Below are 21,206 nucleotides of genomic sequence, written 5' to 3'. Positions count from 1 at the left end.
TACACAAATGTGACCTACTTTCAGGCATCACAGGAACATGGTGTGTTTCAGTTCATTCATGCACAGTTAGCACATGCTGATAGTCCACCTCCCAAAACACTGATTTCATATGGTGCTAGAGACTAGTTACAAACATCTAAGCCACCAAATGAAATCAGTTTCTGAGAGCAGTCCTTGATTCAACAAGTGTCCTGATTGTTAAAGACCGAATGTTAGGCAACACAAAACACCGCATGTTGGACACAGGCTGAAATTGTTGATGTGTAATAACAGAGAGGCTCAGTTTGCCAGCTGGATGCAGATGATCAAAGGTTGTCCAAAGTCCTGCATCTGCTTCCGTCTGTGGTTGCATGATGGTCTACTCCGTTCTACAAATGAACAGCAGAGGGGGTGGTTACATCGTAAACCAAGGACTCACTCACACACACAAAAGCAAAACTCAGGACATTCCCACCCATGTCATTTACCTGGATCAGAGCAAATCAAATCACAACATTTAGATTCTGTCTGTGATGGAGAGAATGCTTTTCTGAGTTGATGTGTTTAAGCAACAGCTTGGCATTTTGTAAAATACTGGATATGGATTTTTACCTTAATGCAGAGAGTATAACAACTGCCGAAACAGGTCTCAGATGCAGGACACAAGACATGAAGAGGGTTACAGCAAAAGTAAATAAATCAAAATGCAGTCAGGTCACGTGAGGTAGCAGTGACAAAATTACTGAGCTAGTGTTTAAAAAACAAAATTGGAGAAGCAACATCGTGTTAAGCAGAGACTGGTAAGTGGTGCCTTTATATTGTGAGCTGATGAGATAATTAGAAACAGGTGTACCTATCAGGGAGTGGCCTGTAATCTCTGTGGCAGGAGTGGAAGTGAAGCTGTCTTTAAGGTCCACTGTGAAACAGCTAGGAGGGTTTATTGTACTTAAGGCAAAGGCCACTATGTTACAACTTCTACAGCAAACAAACTAGCAGAAGTTACCTATCTACTAACTAATTATCTAACATGACTATGATCTAATGTTTCACAAACTACAACATCTGTGCGAGAGCCTCATCAGCTGATGGACAACTCATCGCACTTGTTGACGACTACATCCTTTCTGGTATATGAGGGCCACCGTAGTTAACCTGTTTGAGACTGGCACAGGTAAATAGAGGGCAGCCCAGGGCCAATAGGAAAGGAATTGGGCTTGTATTGTGTGGTTACTTTTGGGAACTTGGCTCCCTTTCACGCAAACAGAGATACATATGCAGATGAGTGGTAAGTGCAGATTAGACTGCCTGTATAAGTGTGCATGTGCACGTATGAAGTGTCAGCCTCCTGTCATGAAAAATTAATGGATGGATTAATATTACATTTAAAATTGGAGTCCAGCACGTATTTCCTTTAAACTCTTAATTGTATGATTTGATGTTGCATGAATTAAACTAATCAAAAAATTAAGTCACTGGTTAATTGTCCTCTGTTTAACACATATACTCCAACCGCCTTCACTCTTTTAGTTAAGGTAATCTAACCAGCTGTAATGTCAGATTTGCAGTGCAGGAGAGTCTTGCCTGTAAGACTTGCTTGTCAAAATGTCAAGCTATTTTCATCCAAAGACAAATGCTCATATGAATCAATGCAGGTTAAACACACGGATACTGCCACAGTATTGTCATGGTAGCCATACTCATCATCTCACAGGGACTCATCCTCCATTTGAGGTTGATTATAACATCAAACTCTGAAGTCTAAAAATTACAGTTTTGACTTGAACAACAATCTGACATTTGACAGTAGACTGGTCGCAGGCAGCCTGAAAGGTGAATTAAAACCCGCACCACGAATAATCAGCTCAGAGCTACAGACAAAACAAAGATTGTTTACATGAAATGTAAAGGTATCAGGTTTATTAATAATCTACCTTAGGAGCTATGACTCACATTCGTTCCCAGATGGCATGCAGTCATTGGAACAGAAGCTGAAGGGAGAAGGTTTATCATATAACACACTGTTCATCACACCTCCGTCCCCCTTCCTTCCTGCCACCTTCATGGGCCAAATATCATCTGTGTAAATAAAAATCCAACATGGTGAGATGAAAAAGATACTGAAGAAAGTTGAAGTAAGTTCCAAGGAAAAGATCAGTCACAGACTGTTCCGATTTGCCCCCATCACAAACACACGCGCACACACACACACACACACACACACACACACACACAGACAAAAACAACACCAGATGAGTTTAGAGAAAGGAAATTAAATTCTGCCCTCCTCAGGCTTTGCTGGTAAATGCTATGCATCATCAAGCTGTGATGATGACTGAGCTACAGCTACTTTAGATTGACGACCCTACGAGGCCAGGGGCCGCCCAGAAACCGTAGTCATCAGCTTGACTGTCATCGCGCCAATTTTTCCGCCTGGTGTCATCAAGCGTCCGAGAATCCATTGTGAGTCAGTCAGTGGTCATCATTCATCTGTGAGGAGCACACGAGCCTCAGCAATGAGGAAGGGATGGTTGTGGTAAATCATTTCCTGGCCTCTCTGTGACCAGTCGCCGTTTCATGTTCTGTATTGGAGGCGTTCTTAACTGAGTTCACACACAGGACAAGCAGAGCACTTATCCTTAATGGCCAAACGTATGACCCCATGAATATGTGCAATCATGTGTTCGCCCTGAGCAGAGGTATGAGGAGAGAGTGGAGCTGCTGGAAAAAGGTTTCCTGTTCATCATGACACAAATTAACTCACCAACGAACATCTGACATTTAGGCCCGTGAAGTATTGACCGCTCTGTCTGACCAGAAGTTTGAAGTTCAGCAGGTCAGGGCATCATGAGTCAGCCACACCACAGGGAAGACTCAGAACAACAATTTGAGGAATCTCCGTTTCAAAGTGGCAGTGGATTTACTTTACGACAAAGCAGCACAAATAGCTGCATCATTTAAATGGATTTAGGCATGTATTGTCAAGACGAAACTGCTGACTTTCAAACTGAGCATCAGGACGGGGAAGAAAGGTGATTAATGTGACTTGGCATTTGGTCTGGTATTACAGTATTTCACAAAGTGGGATTTTTATGCACAGTCATCTCTCGGGTTTACAGAGAATGATCTTAATAAGAGAAAATACCCAGGGAGTTTCAGCTCTCTGGGCAGTAAATGTCTTGTTGATGGAGGAGAATGGCCACACTGGTTCAGTACAATAACTCAAACAACCAGGCAGCCTGACTGCATTTATTGGTAAAAACTCACACTGTGTGTGATCTTCTCTTCAAGCCAACGGGATAATAAAGAGATAAAGAGTATTCCCCCATCAAATTTTGAACTACTGCTTTAAGGCAATAAGAGATGGTAACAGGAATCCACGGGATCTTGTTGAGATCTGAAACCCAGTAAGGCTTCAGGCATTTGGCAAGATGGAGGTAAGCTCCACCTACCTCAGCTCTTTTTGTCCATACAGTCTATGAAAGGATGTGAGTCATGTCCAAAGACCTAAAGCAATAGTGAGAAATTAGTCAAAACATTTCCTGGACTTCATTTTTCCCATTAATTCATTCTATCTCTTCCTCTTCTCCAGCCCCCCCCCCTTCCTTTTCACCCACCTCTCCTCTCCTCTCCTCCTTTCTCTTTTCACACCGACCAGTCACTGGCTTTACATCTCTGAGTTCTGCCAGAGATTTCTCCATTTAAAAATGACTTTTTGTTTCTCTTGCCAAGTGTTTATGGTATTGGCCTTACTTTGAGTGCATTGTGCATTGAGATGATTGTATACTGTGATTTTGCACAATACAAACACAATCAAATAGAAATAGAAATTAGGGTGGTTACAGTATAAATACCACTTTTGTGTGTCCAATACCGATATCACAAAGTAATTTTAGGCCATTTATGAACTATAAGGCTGTTAACCACATATTTGTGCTGAGTCATTCCAAAGACACAATTCTCCAACTTTGTAACAAATATTGTTCTCCCAAAAAAGAAGAATTAAACAGCCCAAACATGACTCAGCTAAAATGCTTTTTGCTGATTTGTATTCACATTTTTACAGTCTATGCGTAGTGAAGCATGCGACGTATACAGTTTCTGGATTGTATCGGATTTTACATTTTTATCTGTCCGATCCAGTGATTTTGACCAGTATCGATACATATTCTCATCCCTACTGTGAATGAGGATGGATGAGTAACAGAAAGAGAACTTTGTCACGATGTGATAACCTGAAATGTGTCTCTACAGAATGTATTAAACATTCTGTATATTTGATGTTGGAGCGTGAGGAACAAGTGGAAGTTAAACTAAAATGAGTCTAGACCCTCATCTTTTTTCCTCACCTTTTTGCCTGAGATCAGTGACTGCGCAGACAGAAGGAGACTTTTGTCTGTCTACATCTACTCTTTGTCTCTTTAAACAGGAACAGAAGCTATTTCAATCTATGTCCCCATCAATACAAACTTGTGTATCATAGATCAGTGATTAGACTGGACTGGACTGCAGTTCAAAAATAGACTATGAAAGTGAAACTGCCTCGTCACTTTCTGTGAAAACCCCTCAACATGACGCAGTTTAACACAAGTTGTGACACAGGAGTGGGAGTGAGTACACACAGCATCTCTCTCTCGCTCTCTCTCTGTGACACAACATTAACACACACACACACACACACACACACACACACACACACACACAGGACGAGAACAGACAAACCCACTAACCTGTTGCAAATGATCCAACATTATTTCCTCCATACAGACGTCTTCACACTTGCTGGTCCACATGAAAACAAGTCCTGACACTGAACTACACTATTATACTGTACTGTACGAGCTGTGCCTCTGTGTGTGTGTGTGTGTGTGAAAGTGAGTGAGTGAGTGAGTGAAAGAGTGAGTAAGAGTGCGCATTGAGTTATAAGATGGAGATGCCACCAAGAGCACAGCCCCTTTGCCTCTCTCTCTCTCTCTCTCTCTCTCCTTCACACACACACACACCCACACACGCACACTCTCTCTCTCCCTCTCACACACACATGCACGCTCTCCTCTTTACAGACAGTGTGAGCTCCCTGTCCACTGCTGCTTTGCCAGAGTATTTATTGTAACTGTGAGTCAATAGAGCTCTCTCTCTCTCTCTCTCTTCACACACACACATTCTTGTACAGCACTCACAGTGAGGGCACTCATAGTCATAACCCTTTACCCTAACCATATCCATCATAATTAAATCCTAAAACATAGTCTTAACACCTTGAGTCTTAACTGTGGACCAGAGGCCTGGCTAAAATGTCCTCACAGTCCACTATAGACTTGTACATATATATAGATACAAGGAACTCCCCAGCCTCAAACCCTGACCTTACACTAAATGCCAAACCCTAAGACTTGGCCTCACCTCTCTACACTACAACGCTGTAACTCCATCCCTCACCTTAAAACTAAGAGTTGCTAAAATGTCCTCACAGTGTCAACACGACCTCAAAGCGGTGGTTTGTTCTCTCACACAGACACAGACACACACACACACACACTCACTCACCATGACAAAGCATACTTGCGAACACAAACAAACAGCTACTCAATTTTCACGCTTCACCCACATAACACTCTGGATGTGTTTACTCCACGCAGCAGTATTTCAGTTCTACACGTGCGGACCTGGATCAGACTCCTGACCTCCTTCAAATTGACACAATAACTGTGTGTGTTTGTGTGTGGAGAGACCAGAAGCTTGCAGCACTTGTGTGTGCAACTAACCATGACTCGGAGTAAACGTTCAGTTATGACCAGAACGACGAGGCTACAAACTTAGAGACTTCCTTCATGAGTAAAACCGCACAAAGTGGGGAATTTCCCAGCGAAAGCGGGAAAGGGAAGGGTGAAATTGTATCCGCATGGTGATGGTAGGTGAGAGGGCACGAGTCACACAGCAGGAACCTCACCATGGATTCCTCTGCTGTGACGGGAAAGGGAATAATTGTGCTCCTGTCAAAGACCAAAGGCTTTGTACAACTTGTTCATACATACACACACACACACTTCCTTTCTTCTATCCGTTCCTATATGGTGAGTCAGCTCACCATATAATGAGTCACTCCTTCTTGTCTCAACTCTCCAACCTGACGATGCCAGAGGAAGTGGCTGTGATGGCTGAGTCATGTCAAACTTTCACCCCGATTTCACCATAAACCTCTCTTCCTCCTCCTCCTCCTCCTCCTCCACTTCACTACAACAACATAACCCGCCCCTTTGATGCAGGTGTCAGTCACCCCGGCATCCTGCTACAGTGTTGTATGCACCTGCTGCTGCTGCTGCTGTCTCCTCCTTTAACCTCCGACTCGTACCCTCGTTGATTTCCTTTTCTTGTACTGTTCCAGCTGTGTATCAATCCATAGTCTTAGTTAGAAACGCTTCTCTGGAAGTCCACAAACCCACAGCCGACTTTCACCCGCGGCTCCAGTCCTCACCAGAGTTGTCATATGTTAAGGCAACTGTCAGAGACACTGAAAACAGATCCTTTCTTCACTCGGCTTTACTCCTCCTCCTTGTTGTCTTTTGCTCTTTGTGTAATAGTGACAGGCAGCACCCTGACCTGAGCTTCAGCAGATCAAGTCTGACCAGTCTACTGAACCAGACTGGGTCAATGCTGAAGGAAGCAATCTTAAAAAGTTCCAGTGTATAAGAATAAGGACTCATCCACTCATTCTTCCCTCCCTTGAGTCTGTTAGGGAACTGAGGTAGAATTTGCATTGCGAGCTTCCGCTTCAAAATTGGAAACACACACTTGGCTTATTTGTCTGTTAGTTTAAACTGCAGGAGTAATACGGCATAAGATGGTGGCCTCTGTATTAGTAGTATATTAAATGTTTTGACAATAAACCCTTCCACACCCTGATGTGACACGTGTGGTGATGAAGACTGATAGAAACATGGAAACTCAGAGAAGTCACTATCAGGGGAAATTACACAAAATCTTGTTGTCACAATGATTTATGGTTTATCGCTATAACAGCAGTTTTGACTACGTGCATTAGCCATCTGCCAAGTTTTAGTTCTAGGTAAGTCATTACCACTGATTTAGGATTGTAACAATTTCATTAGGGCTCGAGCACTCACACAGTGGTGCGAGGACCTATTGGAATTTCTGGAATATTCTCTTTTTCTTTTGAGGCAAATGTAAGTGAAGAAAATCAGAACATCAATCAGAACTGGCGAAAATGTTTTCTAAAATAAGGGGAATATGTAAAGGTGGTGCAAAATGGCTCAGTAGTGCCCCCCGAAGGTGAAACCTGGTAGGTCGTAGCCGAAACTAAGTTGCACCAAAGTTCCACGAAACTTGGTGGAAACATGCCACAGCCCAAGACCAGCAGAAAAGTCCGCTGAGGCCATGGCCTCAACGCAACAGGAAGTTGTCCATTTTGAATTTGGCGTCCATGTTGGCAATTTGCACGTTTCGTAAATGAGCAAGTTCCACCATTGTACCACCATTAAAAAATGTGTCAATTTGTACTAGACACATCAAAGATGAAAATTGATCAAACAGTCTCACAGATTTAAAAAAAAGGGTGTGGCCACGACAACCATTGGAATTTTAGTGAATTTTGACCATTCACCGCGAAACAGGAAGTGCCCAGTAACTTCACCATACATTGACCGATTGGCTCAAAACTTTATATGTGACACAAAAGACAGCTTTAATCTACTCTTGTCTTTTTAATGATAAAACATTAAGACAATATAGCCTCCTTATGCTACATATTTTTTAAGTACAATCACGTTTATAACCTTTATAACACCCTCCGGTTGCAATTGAACATAGCATTCAGGAGTTATAACAGACTGAACCGGTTTGTCTGCAAGTTTGTTAGCCAATTATAGAATAACATAACATTGGTTGGGTGATTCAAACAATGTATTTATAAGTTAGGTGAAGCTTAAGCTCAAAGATATAGAATAGGGAGTCAAAATTATACTGAAAAGGAGCATGATCTCGCACCCTCCTCTGAAGCCAAAATATATCAGCCCAAACCTTTTGCATTGTTCTCTTTAATCATCACCACATGATGACACTGACACTTTGGAGCGCATGTACGTGGATGCTACTCAAGTTTCACTCTTTAGCTGTGAGAAGCCACTACATACAAAACTGCTGATACAGTGGAGAACTGGCTTGACGAACACAGTGGAGCGTTTAACAGCTAATGAGACACACGTTCCATTGGTGAGCTGTGGTAAAGACCAAAATAAAGCTAAAAGGAAATGTATCAGGTGACTCCTGCATGACCATGATGGCGTTTTATTCAGATAGTGCTCTGGATAGAGAGACAGTATACGATGTTAGTAACAGAATAGACAAGGTTAAGATGAAACACAGGCATTTTTCTTACCCTCTTTAACATCTGTAATGGAAAATCAAAAAAGTTATACAACCAGACACGGATACATGATCACTGTGTGAGTCTGTGCATTACAAGTGGATTCTGTTGTGCCTACGGTGTACATGACCTGTGCCGTGTGCCACTGTTAATGTAATATCCCATCAGACATCACATTATCCCATGGGAGCAGCAAACAACACGATGACAAGAGAAAATGAGGTGGAAAACACACATACACACACACACGCGCACACACACACAGAGTTATGTAACAGTTCTACTCAAGTAGTCTGCAGGTTTCAGACACGTCCTTGGTAACTATCACTATAGCACCGCCACAGAAAGGACAGGATTGCATAATCACAAACTCCAAAGTCAATGAAAGCAGCAGCAGATCTGAGCCCACATGTTGAGTACAGGTGATAGTGGGAAGTGTCTAACGCTTGGATCAGTGTGATTCTACAGCCAAAGTGTCCATTTCACGAGTGAAATGGACACACAGCTCTGTGGCTTCACAGTTTAGTTTTGTCTTTTCATCAAAGCCCCCACAACTCCCACGTCCACAGCTAAGGGAAATAACTACTTTCCCTTCAAAGATTTGTTATCACAAATTCTGTCACTGATAAGTTGTAATGTGATGCTGGTGAAGGCAATATGCCAGCCTTATATAAGTGTGACGTGAATTATTTTGTTTTTCTCTCTGAGTGGGTGATAAGGTTACTGTGACAGGCTTTTGTCTATAGAACGAGAAACTGGACAAACACAAATCCGCCCACCTCCTTTGCTCCCGATTTTGTTATTTTGCTTTTTTTGTATTTTTGCTCCTCATACTGTAGTGTGCCTGGTCAACTTGCATTTATTAATCCACCCTCCTCATTTCAAAGGATTATGTATGTCCCTAGGAGAAATGCGTGTTTGTAAGTCTTCCAGCAGACTGCCAGCATTTCAAACACAGAAATTATGACGACTGGACTCTCATCACATCTGCCCCCACACACAAACACACGCTTAATCATACAAAGCTGATTTTAAATTTCACTTTGTTTACGTAGTCATAGGGTTAGCACTTTATTCAGCCACACAAATGCAATAGAATAGACAAAAACAAACCCAGCAGCGACAGAAGCAAAGTGCTTATACTGTACATGCTTGTCCTATATTATCCAACACCTTTGAAAAAGGAAAGAAAAAAGAAAGAAAAATATGTACCTACATATACTGTATGTATGTACACAATCAAATATTTTTGTATCCCTCAAAAATAGCACTACAAAGTAAGTACCTTTATTTAAGTACACAATCCTAAATTCATATTTGTACTATTCCATAATGTAACAACAGAAAAACATGTCAATTTTAAGACATTTTAGGCTTGATTCACAATTACATGAATCTATGCAATCATATTTACTTTCCATGTTTACTTTTCCTGTCTAAAGGCACTTAAGTCTTAAAGTGACTTATAATGAGCTTACCTCACCTTAACTCCAGCGTGTGCCCAGAATCACCAGTTCTACAGCAGCCGGTCACAGTTAGAGAGACACATTGCCACCAGAGGAGATGGACGCACAGATGCAACATCCAGGACCATTTCATCATCTGTGAGTCTGCCCACTCCCCTGTTCAAAGAGCAAATGTAAGGTCTGACTACAACCGGGCCACAAGAGTGAAAACAAAGCAGAGCTGATCTCTCTCTTTTTCTCTCTCTCTCTCTGTCTGTCTGAGCACAAAGACACAGTAGAGTTTAACGCTGTGAGCAGTTCAGTTAATGTTAAACGTGGAATCATTGTTACTCACCACTTGTGGTCAGGAAAATCCACATGCAAATAACACCCACATATTGTCACTAAATTGAAGTTGACGAGGTGAATGTACGAGCTGTCAGCGTAAACTAACCATTATACAGTAAGTATACACAATGTAGGCCTGTACATTGGCTTAACACCAGTAGTCTCTCAGACAAATGTAAATATATATTGTTTAACGCACACTTTTGAGCACAAACAAAAGAGCCACTCGAAGTACAGTGAACACTCAAACACCAGTGAGTCACTTCTTCTTTCGTTTAGTAGACGCGGCGAGGACGTGACGCAGAGAGGTTTAATATAGATTTTGTACATTTTGTACAGTTCATTTTAAGCTTTGGCCAACTGCTGTTACGTAATAACGTGAGGTCACAGAAACATAATGACGTCACAGAGCCTTGTTTTTAAGTGGACAGCAACAGAAAAAGTCTGGCTCAACAACACTGGCTGAACCTAAACAACGCACATGTAAAATGCCAGATGTCATACCACCACGTACATACTGTAGATAAAAGTGAATTATTTATAGTTTGCATTGACAGGAAATTGGGTTTTTTCTTTTTGGGATCCTAAAATAAAAGGTAACAGTAGTTTCTAGCTCAACGATTTACTGACATCTAACAGTGAGACTGAAGATTGTAATATAAGGGATTGTAACCTGCAAGAGCTCTTAGAGCAGGCTACCACCAGACAGACAAGGAGCATCTTAGTCGATGGCACTCAAATATTGTCTTGTTCTCTATTGTTATTCTGTGCAGTTTTATCCTTTGACCAAGCCAAATTTCTCCGAAGTAAGGCTAATTAAGTGACCTTGAACCTTGACTCCTCCACTCACCCGTCCATTTTCTTACTTTTTCTGTGTAGAAGGCTTCCATATCGAATGACAAAACATGGTGGCAAGCAAGAGTCTTGCATATAAAAGGCTTACTCTAAGGCTACAGAAACTTAAGATTTTAAGGTGATTATACACTTTACAAACATACTTATGAGTAGCACAATAACAAATTTCTTCTTAAAAAAAATTTAGAAGACTCTTAATGTGATAGAACAAACCAGTTTATTGACACCCATTCATATTTTGTGCACTCACCAATAGTTGAAGGTAAAAATTCCCTGAAATAAAATACTAACGTATGTCATGTCCAAATCTGCTCCTTCAACAGTTCTTACACTCGTTACAGCTTTCGACACTTTAAGGCAGAGATACTGCACCGATTCAGTACGGTAATGTATCCTTTCACAAAGATTCACACGGGTGTCAAAACATCTGCGACAAACGTCATAGTGTTGTCATTCACGACTGAAGACGTGACTTAAAACTAAACTGCATGTGTTTGTCGACTTGAAGACGCACAGGCGTCTTCATCGAGTGGTTCATATTAACCTCCAGTGCTCACTTTATTCTGTAGATGGGGGGGGGGGGAAAGGGGTAAAAGTAAGTCAAGTTAAAATATAAACGAGTAAAATAGTAAAGTAGAGTCTATTTATAGGTTCAGTTGTACCTTTTTGGCGTTGTCTACACACTGCATGTAGGCCGAGGCAATGCTGGAGCAGGACAGAGTCTTTCCTGCGTTGTCTTTGTAGCATTTTAAAATCTGACTCTGCAGGTCTCCACAAACTGGCTGGATATTGAACCGGCTGAGAGAGAGAGAACAGGAGAGAGCACGTAGATATCAAACATCACACTAGTTCAGTTCATGAATCCTCAAAACCTGTGAAACTTTCAGCGCTTTATATATTATTATCATTAGGACAAGGAATGTTTTAAGGGCCACGTTTAATTGCATTAACCCTGCTGATACACATTTTATCATTATAAAAATGCCATATCATGATATAAACAATATAGCCGACAGAGCCTCAACTTATAGTGTCCAAAATTGGGGATTACTTGGGGAGGTTGCATGTTGCAGCTGAATTTCCCTTATCACTGGAAAACCTATGAAGCGGAAACGGTGCCTGAAAAGTTGCTGTACGCACAAAATACAGAAAATGCTTATGCACATAAATATTCTGATTAATAAAACCATGCACACACACGTCCCACGCCAGTTTCCCTTTTTTCACAGTTTCACAGTCGAGCACATCTTTTCCGAGCTTCAGGTAACGCGCATACTTGACCATAAATAGTACGAAAAAATGTCCCAGATTAATATTCATTGATAGGGGAGTGTCCGCAAAGTCATAGCAAACGCAGAGAGAAGAAGAGGAAGTTCACAAAGTCCGAAATCGAGGCACAAAAAAAGGTTTCATACAGTGTCGTCAGCACTGACGCCAAGAAAAGGCGTCAGAGTGGCAAATGCTGTAAACGCAGAAGGCCAAGATTGCTGCTCCACAACATGCAACCTTACATACAACATGTGTATGCCAAGCACGGATTTGTTTGGTTTATAAATAAGCCTTGTTAAGCATTTATTTGAGAGTGTTCATTTATACTAATATTGATATTAACACTAGTTGATTTTACTGTTATTGTGACCATCTGCCACTCTATTAGCTTCTGTTTCCACTCTTTTATGTTTACTCTTTTCTAATCTTCCCTTTGAGGTAAATACTATTTGTGAAGTTATATATATACATATATATATATATATATATATATATATATATATATATATATATACATATATATATATATATATATATATATATATATATATATAGATACATAACACATTGGAACTCAATGATGGAAACAGAGGTGGATAACAGGTACAGACAGGATTTACATAAATGACAACATGACTTACGCAAAGCGGTTGTGTGTCTCCTCTTTGCCCTTCTGGAAACTCTCAGCAGTAACTTTGTAAAACTCGGCACACTGTCAAAAGGAGGAAAAACAACAAACATTATCAGCAAGATAAAATGATAAAATTATCAAAACTATCATTCAAGGTAAAAGGTTAATTATCTCTGACGTGTCACACTCAAAGTCATTTTCAGACATGAACCCTGGGTAATGTCCAGAGATTTGGGTCCCTGGGTTACACACAGTATGATGAACGTAGCAGGACATTGTCTGGGTGAGAAGCATTCATAACAGCAGCAGAATCTCCAGAGGATCCAGGTAGAGGAGGAACACTCGCTAATTCACTCCCTGTGGATCCACTGGAGTTTCCCCTGCTGCGTTCTCACATAAGCTTGCTCCGATATTCCTCCGATAGGAGAATCTGTTCAGTGCATGTCTGTAAACCAGTATATACAGTGTATATTCAGGGAGTACCAACATATATAGATCGTCTTCCATTTAGAGGGAAGTCCCTTATAATTGCTGAACAGTTTGTGGAAAAATAATGCTTATATCAGCATTGACTTACAGCTCATTTTCTTTGAGACCAATAGACCAAAAGTGGTAGAGTATTGTATGTCTGTGATTTTTTTTTTTGGTCTTAGTGCCCCTTAGTGGTGAAAAGCAAATCATACAGCTTGAAAAAAAAAATGAAATATAATACCTTTGCTTCAAGTTTTGCAACGTGTTCCTTGTAGAGAGTATTTCGTTTCTTTAACTCGCTCTCCCTCTGCTCCAGCTGCTGGGCCTGAAAGTCCACAGTTATTTAAGTAACATTAGCCACACTCATGAAAGCACAATATTCATAAAATCACTATATTTCACATGCATCCTTAACAGATGACTTTGCAGAATAAAAGCAAATAAAAGATAATTGTTCCCGGGACTAAATCCCAGAGGTGGAAACTCTATGGTGACGATACCTTCATTTATCATTCGTTTCAGCTTTATGTAAGCAACAATAACATCATCATTTTGATGTTATTTACACAGTAAATATCAAGATTATTTTGTATATATTCTGGTATTCTATGTTCATACTACATATTCTATTTTATTGAATGTTTTTACTTATATTGTATACACATAGATGTGAAGTGCACCTTTAAGTATTACCTTTTACCTTGACTGTCTTTGCTGTACAGACCCACAATGCAGTTTGGCAACACTTGACACATGTTTCAGTTGAAAAGCAGTGATAAACATGACAAAACCAGCTTTAATATTAATAATTAGTGTGAGAAATTAGAAAATATTAAGAATTATAACACATTTAGCACGTTTTCTACAGTAACAGCAGTGGTTCATGAGGCTGGTGATCATGAGGAATATACAGTTTGGTTGTATTCCAGTTCAGTGAATGGAAAAGGCTTTGCTCTACAAAAGAAAACCACCATGAATCACTACTATGTAACCTGCTGAGGTCACTGTTGCTCAGCACAGTGTTGTGCTGTAGAGTTTGCTGCCACTGTGGCCAAGTCTCCCCTGGATAAGAGGTAACTAAGAGTGAAAGTGAAAGATTAAAACATGCAAGAAATAAATTTCTCCCATCTTACCTTCAGCTCCATCCACTGGAACGAGACGACAGGGCAAGACAGAGAAAGAGGCACAGTGAGAGGAGCAAGAGTCACATTTACAAGAGATGTTGACACACACACACACACACAGTGCTGTGCAGAAGGTTTAGGAACTTCAGATGTTAGATAGGGAGGTATCTTATTGGTACAGAATCAATTATCCTGCATGAAAATTCATTAAAATCTATCTTGTGTGACCAAAAGAGAAAGAAGGCCTGGACACCACAGAACCCTGAAGACACCACAGAACCCTGAAGACACTGAATCACATAGGAGCTGTGACGGTTTCTCACAGGCTATGTTTAGACTGCAGGCCTAATCAGATCTTTTCACACAAACTTTCCACATGTTTTATTTTGATTTAAAGTGATCAAATCAGACACTTGCTCTTGACATCAAGACGCGGTATATAAATGCAGAAAAGCTCAGCATCGGATGAGACCAGTATACCTATATTCTAGCATTTTTTAACTGTTGTAATGGCTGACTTCAATGAGCAGTGAGGGGTGTGGTGCTCCCCTCATCAGTTTTGATGTTTTTGTGTGTCAAGTGATCCAATCAGTGATTCAAAAGTCAATATGAAATCTGATTTAAATAGTCAGAGCTTTCAGACTATTTGATTTTAATCGTATTTCAAACCTTTTTTTGCTGTCCAGACTTTTTAAACTAATCAAAATAAAATCTGTGCATCTAAGAACTGTTAAAAAACCAAACACATACATCCTCACATCATTTTTTTGTGAACAAACCTCTTGCACAGCACTTTACATAAAGAAGCATCATGCTTGTGTTTGTCATCTTACATAAAGCTGCGCCATGAGATGCTTGTCGTCCGTCTTCATTCGTTCCTTCACGAGGGCGTCCACCAGGTTCTCCATGTTCGCCGCCTTCTCGACCTCCAGTGTCCTCTTCACCTGCTCCTCGACCTGAGCCTGAGCCGCAGCTATGGCCTCTGCCCGAGCCTGAGCCCTCATCTCCTCCAGCCTTTACATGCGGACACACAGATCATAGATTAGAACAAAGCAATGAGTCAATTAATGGACTAGTTGATCTGCAGGGAGTTCATCAGTGAACGATTTAAGCACGTCACAAAAATTTCAAACAAAAAAGCCAAAAAAGCCTAGATTAGAGTTGGGCTTTCATTTTTTTTTCTTTTATCTGCTCATAACACAATTAGATTTGAGCTCCAGGACAGTTAGTTTCATAATAAATAAAGCTTTATTAATCTGATGCTTCCTATGTCCAAACTCTAAACCTTAACTTTTCAGAAAAACAGACATGGGTCCATCCTCCAGTGGACTCACCACCTGCAGGAGGAGCCTTAAGGGTCTGACATGGAATGTCACCTCTCTGGCAGGGAAAGATCTGGAGCTTGGAGAGATACCGACTCACCGGAACACACAGCATCGGCTCTGGAACCAAGCCTCTCAAGATGGTCTCTTTTTTAGAAGGAGTTGCTCCAAGTGAGGGATGTGTTTGTTGACACACCTTTGAGAAGTTGCAAGATCACACTACACTATCACACTACTCAGTCTCCCTGGGTAGGTCTACGCGAGGGTGCTGGAGAGGAGACTATGCCGGATACAGATCCAGAACACTGGACCAGCTCTATACACTTGCAAGGGAAGGGACATGGGAGTTTGCCCAACCAGTCTACATGTACTTTATGGACCTGGAAAAGGTCCCTCGAGGTGATATGAATTAGTCGCTGACTAATTAATCTGTCCCAAATGTGTTTGGTTACATCGTCACATGGCTTTTTTACACTGTGGACCTGGACAATATGGTTTTCAAACAGAGTGACACATCTCACGTTCTACCTATCTCACACTTGCAGTGAACAGCAGGAGGTGGCAGGTAAACATCAGAGCGACACGCTGCAAAGGCAGTACTAGTGGCAGCAGTGTCACGAGCAGCAGGGTTTCTAAGTGGAGGAGTTTAAGTAGCTAGGGGACTGCTGCTGACCAGATCACCAACAAAATCAGCAATACAGCTAAGCTAAACTGGTCTTGTGGTAAAAAAAAAACAGCTTCTCACTGTTGCTGCAGCTCCTGCCTCCTCTTGTTGACCTCCTCTTCCAGACTCCTCTGCATCTCCTCTTTGACCTGCTGCCTAATGTCTTCCTCCACCACTTCAGGTGAAACCGGTGCAGCTATTGGTGAGCACAGGAAAGATGTTTAGAGAGTTTGCTGGATTCAGTGAGACTTCATTCTTCACATCCAAACATTACCAAGCTCTGGTAGAACCTTTACAGTTTGCCATGTTTCTTAATACGAGCAATTAAGTTCTCACTGTGACTGATAACACTCGTTTAAATGCAGTCTAATCGAGCTAAGGCGTAGTCCGACTACTACAGGCATTCGGACAACTTGTGGAGTCCAAATTATTGTCTTAGTCCGACTAAAATTTTTCACATGCATGTAATCATACCTACAGGTTTTTGAAGTGTGGTTGAGAGGTATTGACACACTTTTAACACAGACTTTGCCAAGTGTGCTGCTGTTTCTATGAAGCAGTCTGGAACCACAGACACTTGCTCTCAATGTTAACATGGCTGCTAGGAGTGGCAGGTTGTAAAACTGATTTTAGTCACTTAAAAAAAGGCTCACCTAATATACTTATGCACCTGTGTAAGACAACCTTTTCCATTGTAATTTGAAGTTGGTTAAACACTTTCTTCCTGCACCAAAGTCCATAGAGGAAATCAATGATTTTACATGATGACACACAGGAGTCGTTGATCTATTGCTGCCTCCATCAGTAAGTATCTTTTTTGTTTTGAGCGACATAAACAAGGCAGAAACAGTCAGGTAGCTCCTGTGTCCCAGCAAGCCATAAATACTGATTTTCTCTAGGGACTTTGGTGCATTTGGTTAAGTGAGCAATTTACAAACTTCAGTTTCCATCCAGAAAAGGCTGTCAAATAATAATAAAGATGCATACATGTCCGGGTCCCAGACTAGTTCTGAAAAATGGTGGAGGTTAACACTCGAATCTAACTGACCTTGTGCAGGTGGAGGCACTGGGGTAACAGCAGGTACTTCATCCTCTACAACCTGAGGTAGAGATGGGATGGGGGTGGACTCCTCAGGAGCTGTTACTGTTTCTGATGGAGGTGGTGCTGGAGACTGAACGAGATGTTCACTGACAGGTGCATCTGCAGCTACAATGGCCAACTCCACACAGTGACACGGTGGGTGGGGCTCTTCAAAGGTAAGCTCTGGAGCAGGAGCTGCTACTGGCTCTGGAGGAGGAGGAGGAGGTGGAACAAGTTCACACAGAGGTGGTGGATGAACAACTGGAGCCACTTCTTCAGCCGGAGTCACTATGTCAGCTGGAGCAGATGGAACTAAAGCTGGAGTGGAATCAACCGGACAGGGTGGGATTGCTGGTTCAGGAGGTGTGATTTCAAGACTAAGTGAGGCTTGAACTACTTCCACTGGTGGGCTCGATGGAACGATGTTTTCAAGTAGTTCAAGGACTGGAGCTGCAACAGGAGGTTCAGTAGGAGTAGGAGCTGACGTTACAGTTTCAGAGAGAGGAGGTGAAGCTGAAGGTTCACATGGAGCTGCAGCGGCTGTGGATGACTCAACAGGCGGTGGAAGCACAAGTGACTCTGGGATTTCAAGACTAAGAGGGGCTTGAACCACTTCCACTGGTGGGCTCGATGGAACGATGTTTTCAAGTAGTTCAAGGACTGGAGCTGCAACAGGAGGTTCAGTAGGAGTAGGAGCTGACGTTACAGTTTCAGAGAGAGGAGGTGAAGCTGAAGGTTCACATGGAGCTGCAGCGGCTGTGGATGACTCAACAGGCGGTGGAAGCACAAGTGACTCTGGGATTTCAAGACTAAGAGGGGCTTGAACCACTTCCACTGGTGGGCTCGATGGAACAAGGGTTTCAAGGAGTTCAAGGACTGGAGCTGCAACAGTAGGTTCAGTAGGCGGAGGAGCTGGCTTTACAGGTTCAGAGAGAGGAGGCAGAGCTGAAGGTTCACATGGAGCTGCAGCTGCTGTGGATGACTTAACAGGTGGAGGAAGCACAAGTGAATCAATGGCTTTTTCTGGAACAGGTGGACTCCCTGGTTCTATGAGAGGAGGTATGAAGGCTTCAGGAGGAGGTAGAACTACTGGCTCCAATAAAGGAGTAGGTGGTGGAGGAGAGACAGGCTCAACGTTTGCATTAACATCTGGTGCAACAGGTGGTGGGGGAGGAGGTGTGGCTGGGACAACAGGGTCAGTCAGAGGTATAGTTTTGGTCTCTGCAGGTGGTGGAGGAGGTGGCAGCATTGCTATAGGTTCAACAGAAGTTGGAGGTAGAGAGTGAAACTTCACAGGAGGAGGAGGAGGCACTAGCTTTATAGGTGGGGGAGCGGGTTCTGCTGATGGAGGTATAGATGGGGCTTCCAGAGGAGGAGCAGGAGGATGTGTCACATTATCAGCAGATGGTGTGGACAGTGGAGTGGGTGTTTGTGTTTCAGGCGAGTGTGGAGGAGGACCTTGCTGTTGTGAGGACCGAGGACGACCGACAGGTGAAGTTTCTTTCATCCGGTGGATGACTTTGTCTGACAGCTGCGTGAGACAAGAGGATAAACATAAACAACAGATATTTACTGACGTGTAGTCAGGTCAAAGTTTTGACCTTTACTTATGGTACTTGGAATGGAATGTAGGACTTGTAAGTTTTTACTTGTAAAGTTAAAGCAATGAATCTGAACACTGGTACTACTGACAGGTATGTAGAATATGAGAGATAATTATAACATAATAGATCAAATATTATATAGTTATAAGTTCATAAAATGACAACTCATATTTGAAAGTCACAATTAAAATAACTTTTTATGGCCATTTTCTTGTTATGTCATAGAACACAAAATCCTGACACTGATCCACCTTTAAATGTAGTGGGTTTTTTTGTGAATTTAAATGTCTCACAAGAATATCGACTTGAGAGTGATTGAGAACAACTTGACAGATTGTAAACATTACGTGGATAAAACGTTGTGAATGTCAACCAAAAAAAATCTTAAAAAACAATACTTATTTCCATTAGACAGTGAAAATTAAACAAATGTTTTCCCAAATGTTTCTTTTTTTGCCCGAGTATTTCTTTCCGATTAGCAGCGAATTGATCAGGTGTGTGCTTGTAGTGAGTCACCCTGAGATTCCACTCACCCGAATGCCCTTCACAAAAGTTACTCCACCCTCCTCATGGGTGAGGTGACTCGGACTGTTTCCACCCATCCTCACCCACAGAGGCTGCAAACTCACTATCGGCACTGATTGATCGCAGCTATTATTTGATCCAACGTGGATCTGAGATCCAGAGTAAGCGAGTGCAAACAGCTACGTCAACGCCCCCTACCGTCGAACAACAGCAGCTGCCATTGGACAGCGCTGAGTAACGGCTCACCGTATTGGTCGAATGGGTCTCAACACCAGGAGAACACTTTGTCCTGAGAGAAGAAGAAAAAAAGTAACACTAAAAAGACCACCAGTACGTTTAAACATAACGATTTACCTCAATAACGTGATTAATCTCGTCAGTATAACAAGTCAACCTCACAAACACAAAGCAACATTTTCTCTAAATCCATGTTTCTCAAAGTGTGGTATGTGTACCACCAGTGGTACGCTAGCTTCCTCTGGTGGTACTTGGAGGAAAATCAAAAATACTGTTCCACTGTAGAGCAGAGGAATAAAAAACAACAAAAAGGAACAAAAAATAAAAATAAAATAATTAAATATGAATAATTAGTCACCTTCTTAATATATATCTTACTATTGTAATCTAATTTCACTATAGCAGTGACTGAAGTATATGTGAGGAAGAAGAGCATGATGAGCAAATTACCTTATTGAGAATAAATCTGCCTCCTGTGAGAAGTCCGTAGCTGACTTTGCTCGACGTATTTACACCACTGCTGTTACTGCCGAAGCGTATTGCATTCAACTAAAATATGTTTTTATGAAATTTTTGTGAATGAGATAGCGGAGAAGCTTCCCGTCTTGTTCACTGAATTGAAAGCAGAGATGACCCAGTTGTTCCGTTTAATCCAGTTTGATATCCAGTGAAAGAAATGTCTTTAGTTTTTCAATTCCTCATCCAGCATGATGAAAATAAATGGTGGTTGTTGTTGTCGGGTAAATTAGCCAACTGCTAAATTGAATAGTGGACCTACAGTAGAAGGCAGTTACATCAACATGCCACGTGGAACTAGCATCGTACGGCTCAGGCAGGCTGACTGGGCTACATGATCCTCCTGGAGTCCTTCCAGTCTATGGAAGCATATTGCAACCAGCTTCCGTTAGATGGGTTAGTAGGAAAAAAGGAAATCTCGTAAAAACAGCCTTTTAAAAAATTATTCAATACTCTTCCGTATGTTACTTTATGGTACTTGGTATATAAAGCTTGAGAACCACTGCACTAAATAATCACATACTTTACAAGGTTTAAAATGTTTGAAAGATAAGAGCAGTAAACATATGCTAGTTTAATGACTGAATTAAATTTCTGCATGGGGGCATTTAACTTCCAGAAAAGATAGGAAAAAGCTGCTGAGAATCTGACTTGTTTTTAGGTATGGTGATAGTTACTGATGATGGTACTGTGTACCTTCAGACTTGGTCAAACATGAAACAATACAACAGGACTAAGACAAAATTAACTTTTAA

General features: G+C 41.6%; 1 protein-coding gene across 2 annotated transcripts; it reads right to left on the bottom strand.

The window, feature by feature from the left end:
• Nucleotides 1-11,205: 11,205 nt before the first annotated feature.
• LOC131469497 (uncharacterized) lies at nucleotides 11,206-19,899 on the bottom strand. 2 transcript variants are annotated; one of them, XM_058644456.1, is made up of 9 exons: nucleotides 19,707-19,899; nucleotides 17,537-19,100; nucleotides 16,570-16,684; nucleotides 15,336-15,516; nucleotides 14,512-14,526; nucleotides 13,620-13,703; nucleotides 12,918-12,988; nucleotides 11,670-11,805; nucleotides 11,206-11,570 (listed from the first exon to the last, which is right to left on the bottom strand). In XM_058644456.1, exons 1-9 carry the CDS (start codon nucleotides 19,773-19,775, stop codon nucleotides 11,547-11,549), a joined length of 2,259 nt encoding a protein of 752 aa, XP_058500439.1. In that variant the 5' UTR covers nucleotides 19,776-19,899; the 3' UTR covers nucleotides 11,206-11,546. The 2 variants fall into 2 exon arrangements, with proteins under 2 accessions (XP_058500439.1, XP_058500440.1); XM_058644457.1 differs by lacking the exon at nucleotides 14,512-14,526.
• Nucleotides 19,900-21,206: the final 1,307 nt, after the last annotated feature.

The sequence above is a fragment of the Solea solea genome, chromosome 12, assembly GCF_958295425.1.
Source record: "Solea solea chromosome 12, fSolSol10.1, whole genome shotgun sequence".
Lineage (NCBI taxonomy): Eukaryota > Metazoa > Chordata > Actinopteri > Pleuronectiformes > Soleidae > Solea > Solea solea.
Note: the sequence above shows the minus strand (reverse complement) of the source record. Positions and strands in the feature narration are given on the sequence as shown.